The sequence below is a fragment of the Phalacrocorax carbo genome, chromosome 15 (assembly GCF_963921805.1).
Source record: "Phalacrocorax carbo chromosome 15, bPhaCar2.1, whole genome shotgun sequence".
Taxonomy (NCBI): Eukaryota; Metazoa; Chordata; class Aves; order Suliformes; family Phalacrocoracidae; genus Phalacrocorax; species Phalacrocorax carbo.
Window position 1 is genome coordinate 13,737,591 of NC_087527.1, and position 12,880 is coordinate 13,750,470.

The 12,880-nt window shown below is 39.0% G+C and overlaps 1 protein-coding gene across 14 annotated transcripts in view; it reads left to right on the forward strand.

Annotated features, from left to right (window-relative positions):
* The window catches only part of EP400 (E1A binding protein p400), a 50,834-nt gene that overhangs the window by 18,364 nt on the left and 19,590 nt on the right, over nt 1-12,880 (forward strand). For 10 of the 14 annotated variants that reach the window (XR_010375322.1, XM_064466468.1, XM_064466469.1 and 7 more), the window contains 14 exons: nt 368-561; nt 755-932; nt 1,604-1,740; nt 2,158-2,327; nt 2,787-2,961; nt 3,376-3,512; nt 4,148-4,334; nt 5,306-5,472; nt 6,303-6,457; nt 6,986-7,222; nt 8,290-8,454; nt 9,287-9,454; nt 11,475-11,566; nt 12,325-12,623. Coding sequence is in view for 13 of the 14 variants with exons in the window: in XM_064466468.1 (XP_064322538.1) it covers nt 368-561; nt 755-932; nt 1,604-1,740; nt 2,158-2,327; nt 2,787-2,961; nt 3,376-3,512; nt 4,148-4,334; nt 5,306-5,472; nt 6,303-6,457; nt 6,986-7,222; nt 8,290-8,454; nt 9,287-9,454; nt 11,475-11,566; nt 12,325-12,623 (2,461 nt within the window). In the remaining variant the exon portion in view is untranslated. The remainder of the gene's footprint in view (nt 1-367; nt 562-754; nt 933-1,603; nt 1,741-2,157; nt 2,328-2,786; nt 2,962-3,375; nt 3,513-4,147; nt 4,335-5,305; nt 5,473-6,302; nt 6,458-6,985; nt 7,223-8,289; nt 8,455-9,286; nt 9,455-11,474; nt 11,567-12,324; nt 12,624-12,880) is intronic. The other 4 variants (XM_064466478.1, XM_064466480.1, XM_064466481.1 and 1 more) reach the window with 2 other exon arrangements.

A 12,880-nucleotide genomic window follows, 5' to 3' on the forward strand; every position in this document is an offset into this window, starting at 1 on the left:
TACACTGAATTAAACAGCACACTTGATAGCTAGCTACTATTACACAGTTGCCATCTGTTGCGTATTGGAGTGATGATAGAATTATATATTTGAGGATAGGTTTTTGGTGGTACAAGAGGACCTCCCTAGAAGTTGTGAAAAGCTAATGGTCATGTTAGCGTAGCTAGTGTGAACATCCAGAACATGTATGTGATCCTGAGCTTAGGCTAATTTAATTTTAGCTTGACTAGTTTGAAAATCATAGAATTGGTTTTAGAAGTCAGCTGCCTCCTTTTAGACCCTGTCTGAATTCCAGCCATCTCAATTCCTTCGTGTAACCGACACTTAAGTTTGTTTTAAATGCCAATATAATTTTTCTCTCTCACAGAAATGGAAGACCATATCTCTGATAGGGAAAATCCTCAGAAAGAAGTTGTCCTCATTGACTCCCTTCTCAGCATTGACCAGTACAAGAGTATGGACAGATCAAGTCCTCCAAAGAAGCATACACGAGACATATCAGAAGTTGCGGCTGCAGCAGAAATGCTCTTACCTAAAGGCAGCTCTAGGATAACAACAGCAGTAAGACTCCCTATTTTCTGCTACGCTGTGTGCTTACTTTTCCACAAAGAGTGCTTTTTTTCATGATTTCACAGACTTTAGCAACAAATCACAGTAAATATTTTCCAGTTGTTGAACTATAGAATGGTTATGCTTTATGACATGCTCTGTGAATTTAACTCAGGGAAAAAGTATCAAATCATTCCCATTGCAGATAAAATACAATACTCCATCGCTGCTCTATGGGGCTCTCAGAGAATATCAGAAGATTGGGCTGGATTGGTTGGCAAAGCTGTACAGGAAAAATCTCAATGGCATTCTAGCAGATGAGGCTGGCCTTGGAAAAACAGTACAGATTATCGCCTTTTTTGCCCACTTGGCTTGTAACGAAGGTAAGTTCTTTCACCCAGCAATTGCAGACAGGTACTGGGCCAGCATTATCTTTGTGAATTGCAGCCCAGGGTCACATTTTTTTTCTGCTGAACCGTACCAGACTTTAGTTAATGCACAGAATAGGATTATGTCAGAAAAACCTTCTTAGGTTGTATGACATACGGGTGCCGCCTCATGAAGTATTCTGTTTGTTCAATCTGCTGTTACTTTCTAGGTGACAAAATTCTTCCGAAGCCTAGTTCATTAGAATAAAAAAAGCCTTACAAATTGTTTAATGACCAGATGGCCACAGATAGTTAAATTCAAGGAGTAAATATGAACAGTTGGACAAGTGTGTCTTGTATGTCATCTCAGATATTACTAGTAGTGGTGTTGTAGTCACGATGGTTTAAGAACATGAGTAAGGCAAAGCTTGTTGTGGAGGTGGTATTTCTTATTCAAGCAGTTGATGGAGTTGAGGGAAAAATAGATATTAGGTGCACAAGGGGTACTTGAGGTCTGAAAAATAATAAAGAATAGATTAGTCATTAACATACCTTGGATGTTATTGGATCTCGTTTTTAATGATGAATTTAGTGAAGTGCATGTAAAAAATCAGGAGAGAATACAAGCCACATGAATTGTCAGGCTTCTCTTTCTACTGTTAAGTGGTGTGTTTCCTCTTCTGTAGGTAACTGGGGCCCTCACCTCGTTGTTGTACGGAGCTGTAACATACTGAAATGGGAGCTGGAATTGAAACGCTGGTGCCCAGGGTTGAAAATACTTCTGTACTTTGGCAGCCAAAGGGAACTTAGGGCAAAAAGACAGGTGCTGTATTTTGCAACTCTTACACTGTTGTGTTTAGCATTTTAGATGGCAAGACTCTTCCTTTAATCTGTGTTTATCTGTATGTTCCTTATGCCCTGATGAAATATGAGAAGTTTTTAACAGTACAAGTTGCTTTACAAAGAGTTGCACAGCTAACAGTTCTAGATTTTCAAAGGCATTTTTGGAACTCCCCTGGTATTAAGCAGTACAGGCAATACTTAACCTGCTTCCTGAGCTGACTGGAATTCAAAGACCAAGACTGTCTTTTAAAATCGTAGAATGTCCCGAGTTGGAAGGGACCCTTGGGTCATAGCATCTTTCTGGTGAAGCATTTTTGGTGAAGAAATAGATGGTTGTAAGATACTTGAGGGCTCTGCCGTAACTTTTCTGTCTCATCCTCCCTTTCCTTTTCTGTAGGAGTGGACAGAACCCAACAGCTTCAATGTGTGTATTACGTCCTACAAACAGCTGTTCAAAGGCCACCCAGCATTTATGAAAATGCGATGGAAATACTTAATAGTAGATGAGATGCAACAAATAAAGAACATGACAGAGAAACACTGGGAGGCACTTTTCAGTCTCCGCAGGTATAGAGCAGAGGATTGTTTTCCTGCTGGAAGTGGGTTTTTCTCTCTCCATGTCACACAGTTCTGTCTTTGACAGAAAACTGATAAAAATCCTCTTGATTTGGTCTGCCCAAATTCCTGTGCAACATGCACCTACAGACCTGCCTTTAGTTGAAACAATCGGGATTTGGAGACATGCTCAGGATCTTTTTGTTTCCACTGTTGGAACACTGTGATTCTTCTTTGCTGATACTCTGTGCTCCCAGACAGATCTCCTTTTATGTTCTGATATTTTGCAGCGAGGAAGCTAGTTTGGCGGTGTATTCAAGATTAAAAAGATAATTTATCCTAGCTGTGATTTTATTAGCGGTAGTATTTCTTCTGTGTATCTGACAAACCTAAAGCTGCAGTAAACAGTGTTTGAATATTGGTGTCCTTTTCATGCTGTATTGGTTAAAGGTCATCTTTTATTATTCACAGCCAGCATCGTTTGCTTCTGATAGACACTCCTCTGCATAACACGTTGATGGAGTTGTGGACCATGGTACATTTCCTGATTCCGGGAATTTCCAGACCTTATTTGGATTTTCCAGTAAAAGCAGCCAATGAGGAGAACCAGGATTATTGCCATAAACTGGTCATCAGATTGCACAGAGTATGTTGTCATTTTTTTTTTTTACTTCTTATCTGTCCTACTGCCGCAGTTAAGCTGTTGGGGGAGGGAAGGGAAGAAGGGAAAAGATGTGGTTCACCTTGAAATTTCCAGCCTTTCTTAACACCCTGTTCAGTTCAGACAGAAAGTCCTGCTGAAAGCAGCGGTTTCTGCTACCAGAATAGTATGGAGATTTCTTGGAAAAAAATAATACAAGGCTCAGATTTTGAATCCTAACACGCAGAAATTAAATAACAAATGAATGCCTATACAGCTGCATGCAAAGCAATATGATTATATATGGCATATGAGGTTTATCACATCAAATGTGGTAGGTGTGAATAGGTTTAGCTTCCTGTTATAAAACTGTGTCTTTGAAGTGAGAATTTTTTTTCCCTCAATTATGAAATATTTCAGATGATTCAGCCATTTATTTTGCGAAGATCAAAGAGAGACGTTGAAAAGCAGCTAACAAAGAAATACGAACATGTGCTAAAGTGTCGTCTTTCTAGTCGACAAAAAGCTATGTATGAAGATGTCATATTGCAACCAGGGTAAGGAGTTAAAACAGTAAATAAAAAAGGCTGTTGTTTTTGGTACTTAAGCAAGATGATAAAAGAATGTCACGGTTAGAAGTGCTTTAGTCTTTTTTCTGAAGTTTTCCATTATGACCGGTGAATAGAATGTGATTACATTGTAAACTAAAATTACAGGCAAACGATGCTATGAGCCTAATGAAAAACACACGTTTACATCTGGGATCTAAAAATCAAGTTGTAATGGTCAGGTTTGCTGCTATTTTGTTATAAAATTTGTCTCTAATGAGTGGTTCTTTATTTCTTAAAGCCCAAAGTGTTTCTCCTCCCACCTGCCTGTTTACCTGTGCTGTGATGTCAAGTGGTTATTGATAGGTGCAGGGATGAAACTGAAACAAAGCAGGTAGAGGACAGGGAGCTGGTCAGGTCGTAGTGGACTGTAAGGTAGCACTGGTCCTTAAGTTTCACGTTTCTGAATTATATTTGGTACAGTGCTACTTAAAATGCTCTAGAAAGACACTAGGTAAAATCTGAGCTTGTTCTAAGACTTTTGCATCTCATGCTGCGTTGCACATTCTCACCTTGCTGATTTGGGGATGTCTCCATAAAAGCTGTACTTAAATGAATGTATTTCTGTATAAATTATTTGGTAGAACCCAAGAAGCCCTCAAAAGTGGACACTTCATCAGTGTCCTGCATGTCCTGATGCAGCTGCAACGGATTTGTAATCACCCTGATCTGATAAACCCCCGGCTCTCAAGTACCTCTTACGTATCAGAAACACTGGAATACAGAACTGCGTCTCTGGTACTGAGTGCCCTAGAAAGGGATATTTGGAAGGTGAGTAGACAAGTAAACTGTTTTTTTCTCTCTTAGTGCCCTTGTAGAATTTCAGTACATAATATTGTTCTCTTATATATCATCAGTCTACCTGAAGTGCATAAGAGAAGGAATTCACTGTTCCATAGCCGTGCCTCCCAAGCACGTACTTGCTGCACCTCTTTTTTTGTAATAGAGGTTTGAGCTTTTCAAGTGGTTTGTAGTCAGTGATTTTTCATTAACTACTTGGTCAAAGAGAGATCAGCTTTGCTTTCATGATACTCATGTTTGCCGGAATTTTCCAACACTTAAAACACTCTGGGTAGCACCGTGCTTTTTTACAGCATTCTCTAATTTTCTTTCTGCTTTCAGTAGCTAAAGGAGAGCAAGACTTACTCTTTTTCACAGAAGAGTAAACCCTGTGATTCAGTGACTAAATTAGTACACTTCTCTCAATCCATTTGAAGTACCTCTATTTGTGTTACCAGTAAAGAAGTGATCCCCCTCTTTGAGATAATCAAACGAAATAATTGCATTAGAGAGAAGTGTAAGTAATGGAGCAGATGAGGTGATATTTTTGGTTGATCTTATTTCCGTCCTTCATGTTTTTCTACTCCTAAATTATATGCGTGCCTTTCTAGTTTGAAATTTGAGCTCAATAGTTAACAAACATCTTCAAAGAGTTCTACTTTATTCTTTGAAAATTACGGTATATGAATATGGTGTATTGTTAAATGTGACTTGCTTTGATTTTCGTAACCGGCTAATGATTTCAACTATTTTTCTGCTGATTCTTGAAATGGGACTGTCTGAGATATATTTTCAAGGTTTCTACACAGTTTTGGCTAATAATTAGTAGTTACTTTTAAAACTTGACAGCATTTATTTCAAGTTAAAAATAAAATATAGAAGGTGAATTCATACAGAACATAGAGAGGACTTAACTGTTCAGGTCACCGCATAAAATAAACGTTATTTTACAATGTCCCTAGGAATCAGACCTGTCTCTTTTTGATCTCATTGGAATGGAAAACAAAATGACTCATTATGAAGCACAAATGTTGCCAAAACAAAAGGTTACTAGAAAGCTGATTGAAGAAATCTACAGCTCCCCTCCACCACCGGCTAGGCCCAACCCTGTGAAGCTCAAGCCAAGCAGGTATGTACAGCCGCCCTCCTTTTAAGCAAAATTACAGGAGGAAGATGTAGTTCTGGGGCTATGTGTACAAACTTCTGTCTGCATCCCTGCTAAGGAGATTCACACAAAACCTCAGGCTTCACTTTGCATTTCATTATTCTGTTGCTTTCTTGTTTACCCTTGAAAATAGGGATTCTATTTTAATAGTTTTTTTGAGGTGTACAATTCCATTTGGAGTTTATGGATTTCCCAGAGTTTTTACTTCACCAGCAGATGAATTTTATTCTTGGGGTCCTTGTTTATGGCAAGGCAGTGTTGTGTTGCAAAATTAGCATGGAAATAATTCTTTAAGCTGGGTGTACAGTGTTAGCTGTACTTGCAGTGTATAAGAGACATACAAAGTTCTACAGCAGTAAATTTTTAAGAGTATGTCTCTTCTAGTGAATTAGAGACCTCAAAGTGATGTGGAACTGCTTTTCTGATGCAGAGGAGCTGCCTGATGACCTGCAGGCACGTTGATGTCTCTCTGGAAATGATACGAGAACCTCATTCTTTTTCCAGATATCAGGCTAGACTGTTTAAGCTGTTTGCTGTAATTCTGATGCCTCCTGCATTGAATCGGATGCATGGCAATGAAAGTTTTCTTCTTTCTCGGCCTTAGCAAAATGACTTTATAGAATGTCCACACGTGAAGTTTGCTGAAGTGATGAGTCTTGCCAGCTTCAGCCATCTCGAGAAAGAGATTAGCATCTGATGTGATCAGTTTGTACTTCCCTCAGGTGATAGAGTTTATATTTAAAAGCTAAACCATGATCTTCCTGATAGACTTTGACTTTTCATGTTCTTTTCAGGTTGTTTCAGCCCGTTCAGTACGGTCAGAAACCTGAGGGCAGGACTGTAGTTTTCCCAAGCACTCAAGTACAACGCACGGTGACCACGGCGACGGTAACTCAACAGGGCCAAGTACGAGGGAGATCACCCATAGCTACAGTGTCTTCAAATCAAGGTAAGAGAGTTAGCGCTGGGTTGGTTACCTTGAACCTCTGCATAGACGATACAAGTTAGTTTGTAAATAGAACTCCTTTTCCCTCCTAGCTTAATGGTCTAGAATACTAATGGCTAAAAAATACCAACAGACTAATTGCCAGTAAATTTCCCCGCTAGTTTCTACAGTACGATCTGATCTGCCAACGTAATGCAAAACTAAGCTTTGTGTAACCTAACTGTTAGCATGTGGAGTAGATACGGCACAGTTGGTATTTAAACCCTGATCACCTGTAATGTTCTGTCAAAGATGGGAATTTACAGTGCTTTTGTGTATTTATTTAACCTTTAAACAATGCTTTCCAAATATATAATATTGTAAAAATAGGGTGGAGTAATAGGTGTGGATAGAAATCCCAGTCTGTAAGGACAAGCTATTCCTGTAGCCATTTTAATATCCTGTTGGAAGGTTTCTTTTTAATGCAGGTTGTTTAAAAGAGTGGAGTTAAAACCTCTAACAGCTTGCACAAACAACCCTTATTGATTGCAGCCGCAGCAGCACAGTTTCAGACAACTCAGGCTTCCACCAGTGCTCCAAGACACCAGCCCGCAGCGACCTTCACCACAGCAACTAGCACAGCCAACCCTGTGAAACCGCGGGGCCAGACCTCTGCGCAGGCCTCTCAGCTAGGCCAGGCCCAGCCACAGGCCCCCTCGCACACCATCCAACAGAGTGTGCTGCCTCAGAGGCTGGTACTGACCTCTCAGGCCCAGGCACGGTTGCCTAGTAAGTGGCCTCCCCTTTCAAGGTTTCTCCCACCTTTGTACTACAACGAGGTTAAGTTACTAGGCACCCTAAAATGTGTACAGAATCGTTGTTTTTTTTTCACTCTTCTGATTAGCCTTGCTCAGTACGTTGCTTATGACCAAGGAAAATCGAAAATTGGATAAGAAACAATAGAATTGCTGTGGACACACATTAGCGGTGTCAACTTAATCTCCTATTTCTGCATGTTCCTTCTGCTGGCAAGACTTCCTTCAGACCAAATGTTTTAGCTCTATCCTAATTATTCCTTTCATATTAAACACTAATCCATCTGCTAAAGGCCTCTCTCGCAGAGAGGAATGTTGCAACTGTTAGGCAGAGAAAAGCGATGAGGCTTTGCTTTAAGGTTGTATGTGCACTGCCTATTAGCATGTGTATAGAGTACTGAGCACTGATGTATTAATTTTATCTCTGGGGTAATGCACTGCCTTTACAAAAGCTAAAATTTCACGCCAATATTTTCTCAGTATCGTAAAACTTAATGCTTAAATGCCTCTAACCTTCCTGCACTGAAATCACAAAAAGCTTGGTCCTTGTCACTTTAAAGCTTTTTGGTTTATCTAAGTGCAAATTGCTTAACACAAATCATGTTTCGTCAGCAAATTTCAGGCCATTTCAAGTGTGTGTCTACAGTGCCACACGTGTGAATATTTTTGTCTCTTCCTTAAACCTTGGTTCGTGCTCTTGAAAAGGCAGTGAAAATCACTTTAATGTCTATACTCGTTCTGTTACAAAGTGTCACATGAGTTTTCAGGTAGCTCTTAACTTTTTTGCTAATGAAAGTGATAACTTCTAAAATGTTGATGTTCTTACCCTTTAAACAATCAGCTTTTTTCCAGTTTGTCCAACAAATATAGAAAGCAATACCTGCTTAACTTTTATATGACACTTTTTGATGCACTAAGTATAATTATGCATGGAAGGCGCTTCAGCACCAGTTTACTAACCAAAACTTAGAACTGTGAATATTGAACAACCTGCCTCCCACTTTGTTTTCTTTTTTTAATGCCTGTTTCCCTCCTTAACAGGTGGTGAGGTAGTAAAAATAGCCCAGCTGGCCTCTATAGCAGGAGCACAAGGCAGAATCGCTCAGCCAGAGACCCCCGTAACACTGCAGTTCCAAGGGAACAAGTTCACTTTATCGCATAGTCAACTTCGCCAGCTCACTGCAGGGCAACCCTTGCAGTTACAAGGTACTTATTTCAAAACAGGGACTTTTCCATTATTTAGAATGCTGGGGAGTTTGATATGGGCAGCACGTTCCTTGTCGCTATATGTTAAGGAGATTTTTCCATCCCTATTGCTTGGGCTGTTCTGCTCTGTTTTCTGTGTGAGATGGGGATAACAAGGAAGCTCTGTTTTGAAAAATAAATGCATATCTAATGAAAGACATGGTTACTTTCTTTTTCTGTGTTGTATTTTGAGATTATATTATTGAATTTGTTTTCACACGTATGGAATACAGCTAAAGTAAGGTGAGGCATTATTTCAGATAAACTCCCTGAGGACAAAACCAGACAAAACAGGACATTCTTGGTTTGTTCTGAAGTGATGTAAATAATGCTTCAAGATCGGTGTGCCTCTGAATTATGACCCAACTATTACCCTGACCTGAATGCTACGATATACTTTGCCCTCAGATTTCCCTTGTTTGTTGTATGTGTGTTGCCAAATTCAGGAGAACCTGGGAATCTTCACTCTCTGTGGCCAACAAAATAAATAGAGGGAACGCGGAGTGAAGATATTTTGGTTGATTGGATTTCAGCCAAATTCTGTATAAAATACCTAGATTTAAAACCATACTCCTGCAACAACGATCTGCTCGTTAACTATGAAGACTTAAGTGTTTTCCTCCTATTGGGTTTGATGGAACTTTAAATGAGATTGGTGTAATGAACTTGTCTGGGAAAATTTAACGCAGTTTGAAACAGTAATGATCAGTTTGTAACAGTAGTACTTTTTGCTAGAGAATGCATTTATTTTCCACTCTATCCAGCCTAATGTTTTTAAAACCTTCCATTGCAGGCAGCGTTCTTCAGATCGTTTCAGCACCCGGTCAGCAGTATTTGAGACCTCAGGGTCCGGTTGTCATGCAGACGGTTTCCCAAGCTGGAACTGTTCAGAACGCTCTGAATGCTTTAGGAAACCAGCATCAAGCAGGTGTCCCAACTTCCACAGCAGTGACACAGCAAGGTAGGTTTTCTAGCCTGAAGAAACACCCCTGTCTAAACATTCAATTCCTGAAATCACATTGATAAATAACTCCAAATTGTTATAGACCGTAATTCTAGAAGTTGAGTTTAGAAGCAGGTAAGCTATGAGGCAAATCCTTCTGATTTGTGTGTGATACGTACTTGTGTTGTAGATAATCTTTTATTACAAACTTGGGAGAGCTTGAAACTGTATTAAATATATAGATTTTTTTCTTTTTACCAGTTGTGTCTTAGGTCAGATTTTTATGGGAAGAAGTGAGTTTGAAATACTCTTAGTTTTTTCAAAGAAAGATTGGGTTGATTATTTTTTATACTGACAGAGAATGTCCAGCTATTCTTTCCATTTTTCCACATTAATTTTGCTTTTATCTAATTTTCTCCGCCTCTTTATCTAATCAAGCTACTGTTTTCCCTTTCCCTCTGCAAATGCTGCTTAGGTGTTCGGTGCCTTGATGCAAACGTGATCAGTTCCTCGCTTAAAAACAGTCAAGATGTTGATCAAAAAACAATAGAGAAATTGCTGTCTAGGATGCATTTACAACAAAACAACAGACTGTTAAATGGTTATAAATGCAATGCTAGGAGTTTGTTCCCTGGAAATGGTCATCTGCTGTAATTTCCTCTGGATAGAAACAGTTCCCTTAGAACACACTGTTTACTGCTTCTTTTTGATGTATTAATGTGCCCTTGGAGTTCATATTTTGACTTTCTGAAGAGTAAACATCTCGCCATAAAAAAGGGAGAGGAAGTTTCAACAGCCTCCCAGTTGTTGGGAGGTAAAGGATTTCTGTCATAGTTTAGAAGATCTGGGGCTCAAATGTTTCACCCTCCAGCTCTGATTACGTTGCAGGTACTCCTAACATGGCCACAGTTCAGAATGAAAATTGATGTCAGATCTCTACAAAAACTCATGCATCTTACTGCTGTCACGATGGTAAACAGAGTGCTCTATTAAAAGCAATAACAACTGAAGTACTGTTTCCAACTGATAAAAGAAAACATTATTGTTTTTGCTGTTCATCTTTGGAGAAAGATGTAGAGCATATGGAAAACACTTAATTAGACTTTCTGAATTTTTTATAAATGCCAAACAAATTCCATTGCTTTGGGTGATTGGAAACTAGAATTGCTGGACTCGTGTAGCTGTGTAGTAAAACTGGGTCTATACTGGTTATCTGTGTTAGCTTCTCTGTAATAAAAATGCGGAAAGGCAAAGCTTAAACCTCTGCACGCTCCTTGGTGTCTGTTATTCTTAATGTAAGGGCTAGCGCTTGCTTGTTAGCTTGAATGCAGTTCTTCATGCATGTATTCACTCGCACTACACACAGTTTCACAGTGATTACTGGAGGTTTGGGCTGCTTTTCTAATACAATTCATCAGTGCTGATGGGCAACACATTCCAGCTGAGATAGAAACATATATATCCTATCAAGAAAATAACTGCTAGGCAGTGTCTGTAGTCTGCTAGTAAATGAAAGGTATTGCTGTAGTTTCAGTTTACTTGTGTGTAATGTGCTCATAGTTAGTTAGCTGTCTGGGCAAACGTCTGCTAGCAGTTGAATTCACAAGAATGCTACTGTGAGATGCTATCATATAGTTTCATCAATTTCTAGATATACTGAATTCATATGTTTTCTGAAAAATCTTAGATTATCTGTTAAAGATAAATTAGAACGATCTTTTCCTGATTTAGAGTGTAACTTAATACCTGTTGCACTATACACAATGTTTTGAATAAACTACAAATGTGGCAGGTGTTTGCAAAGCAAAACAAAATTCCATTGATCTGTCTTGGATTTTTGTGAAAAGAGTCGGTGTAAATATCCGTCAGATATCTGACGTGTGACAAAGCACAAATTTGCAATTCCCAATGGACATTTAGGGTAAAAATTTGTCTGCAGTTATGACGTGTTACAGGCATGAAATGTCTACTTGTTGAAAACAATAAATGAAACCAATCTTCAGAAGAATAAATATATAAACACAAGGTTTATCCTCAGTTTGTATTCCAGGTAGAACCGCAGTTACTAATTTGTCATCTGGTGACATGGGAGTGGCGTTAAAACCAGCACCTACACATGGACAATCACAGGTACTTGATTTGTGTTTTCTTATGGAAGCACACCTCTTCAGCATTGATACTAAGTCCGTGTAATAGATGGGAGCTATAATTCACAACGCTGGAACTTTTATGATTACAGATCATGTAAAAAACCTGACTATTGTTAGTGTTTCATGTTGACAGATCTAATGCATTTTCATCTATAATCTGTAGTTTCAGATAAAGTCTGATGTATATAAGCAGCTAACAGCTTTCTAGTGCTGTGATAGCAGACAGGTTCTTACAACTGTAATATGTCATAATTACGTAGTAATGCATAAATAAAGGAACCGTAAGATTTTCTGTATGTTTTGAACACAAAGGCAATTGGGCAAATCTGTATAGATTTCTAATCTTCACAAGTTTGTACAAAAGATTCTCAAGCAACCTGTAAAGCATAGGGAAACATTAAGTATATGTTAAACTGCAAGAACCTGCACCTCATCAATAATAATAATGTGTTAATTGAAATGCCCCAAATATAAGTGATTAATTTTATTTCCAAAATGATGAAAAAGTACTTTAAAAAAGGCCAGAAGATACTAAACTAAGAACGATTTGACTGCTTAATATGAATTGAATTTAGCTGTAGTCTTCAAATTTTATCTGAAATTTACACCCTTTGTGATTGGTCTAAGCAGTTGTCAGCGTCTAGGATGTCGGTGGTACAAAGCACATTCTAAAGAAACTCAGGTTTTTAAGTGATGGTGAGGAGCAGCAAATGATGTTTTCAACTTTTCTTGGCAAAGGAAACGTACGAAGAAAAGAACCGGCTTTTGAAGGAGCGCCTGGACAGAATATTTTCTGGCAATGAGCGCCGTTGTTCACGGGCACCAATGTATGGCAGAGATGTGCTGAGTGTTTGTTCTTTGACTGGTGAAAGAAAGCCCTCTCAGCTGTCTTCCAGTGAAGACAGCAGTTGGAGGTGGACTGGCTTTGTGAACTGTTGCCTTTCTGCAAGTGCCTCTGGAGGCCCAAGTAACCCACTGCAAGAAATGATCCTGACTTCGGTTCAGCAACAAGAATCTCTAAAGGATGTTGTTAACAGGTAATGTGTGGCTCTGCCGTGTAAGCCTTTACCGCACTTAGTTATTTCTTAAATGCTCCTTCTCACACAAGCTTTAAAACCTTGTTTCTGTTCATGAGCTTGTTTGGTTTAGACTGATTTATTTAGCAGTAGATGATGTGCAGTACGAACGTAAAAATAACAGTCACTTCTGTTTCTTTTAGGATCTTTATAATAAGAGTTCTTAGTGCCTCGTTCCTAATTTCAAGCCCAAATTCAGCCCATCCTGCAGCGTACAT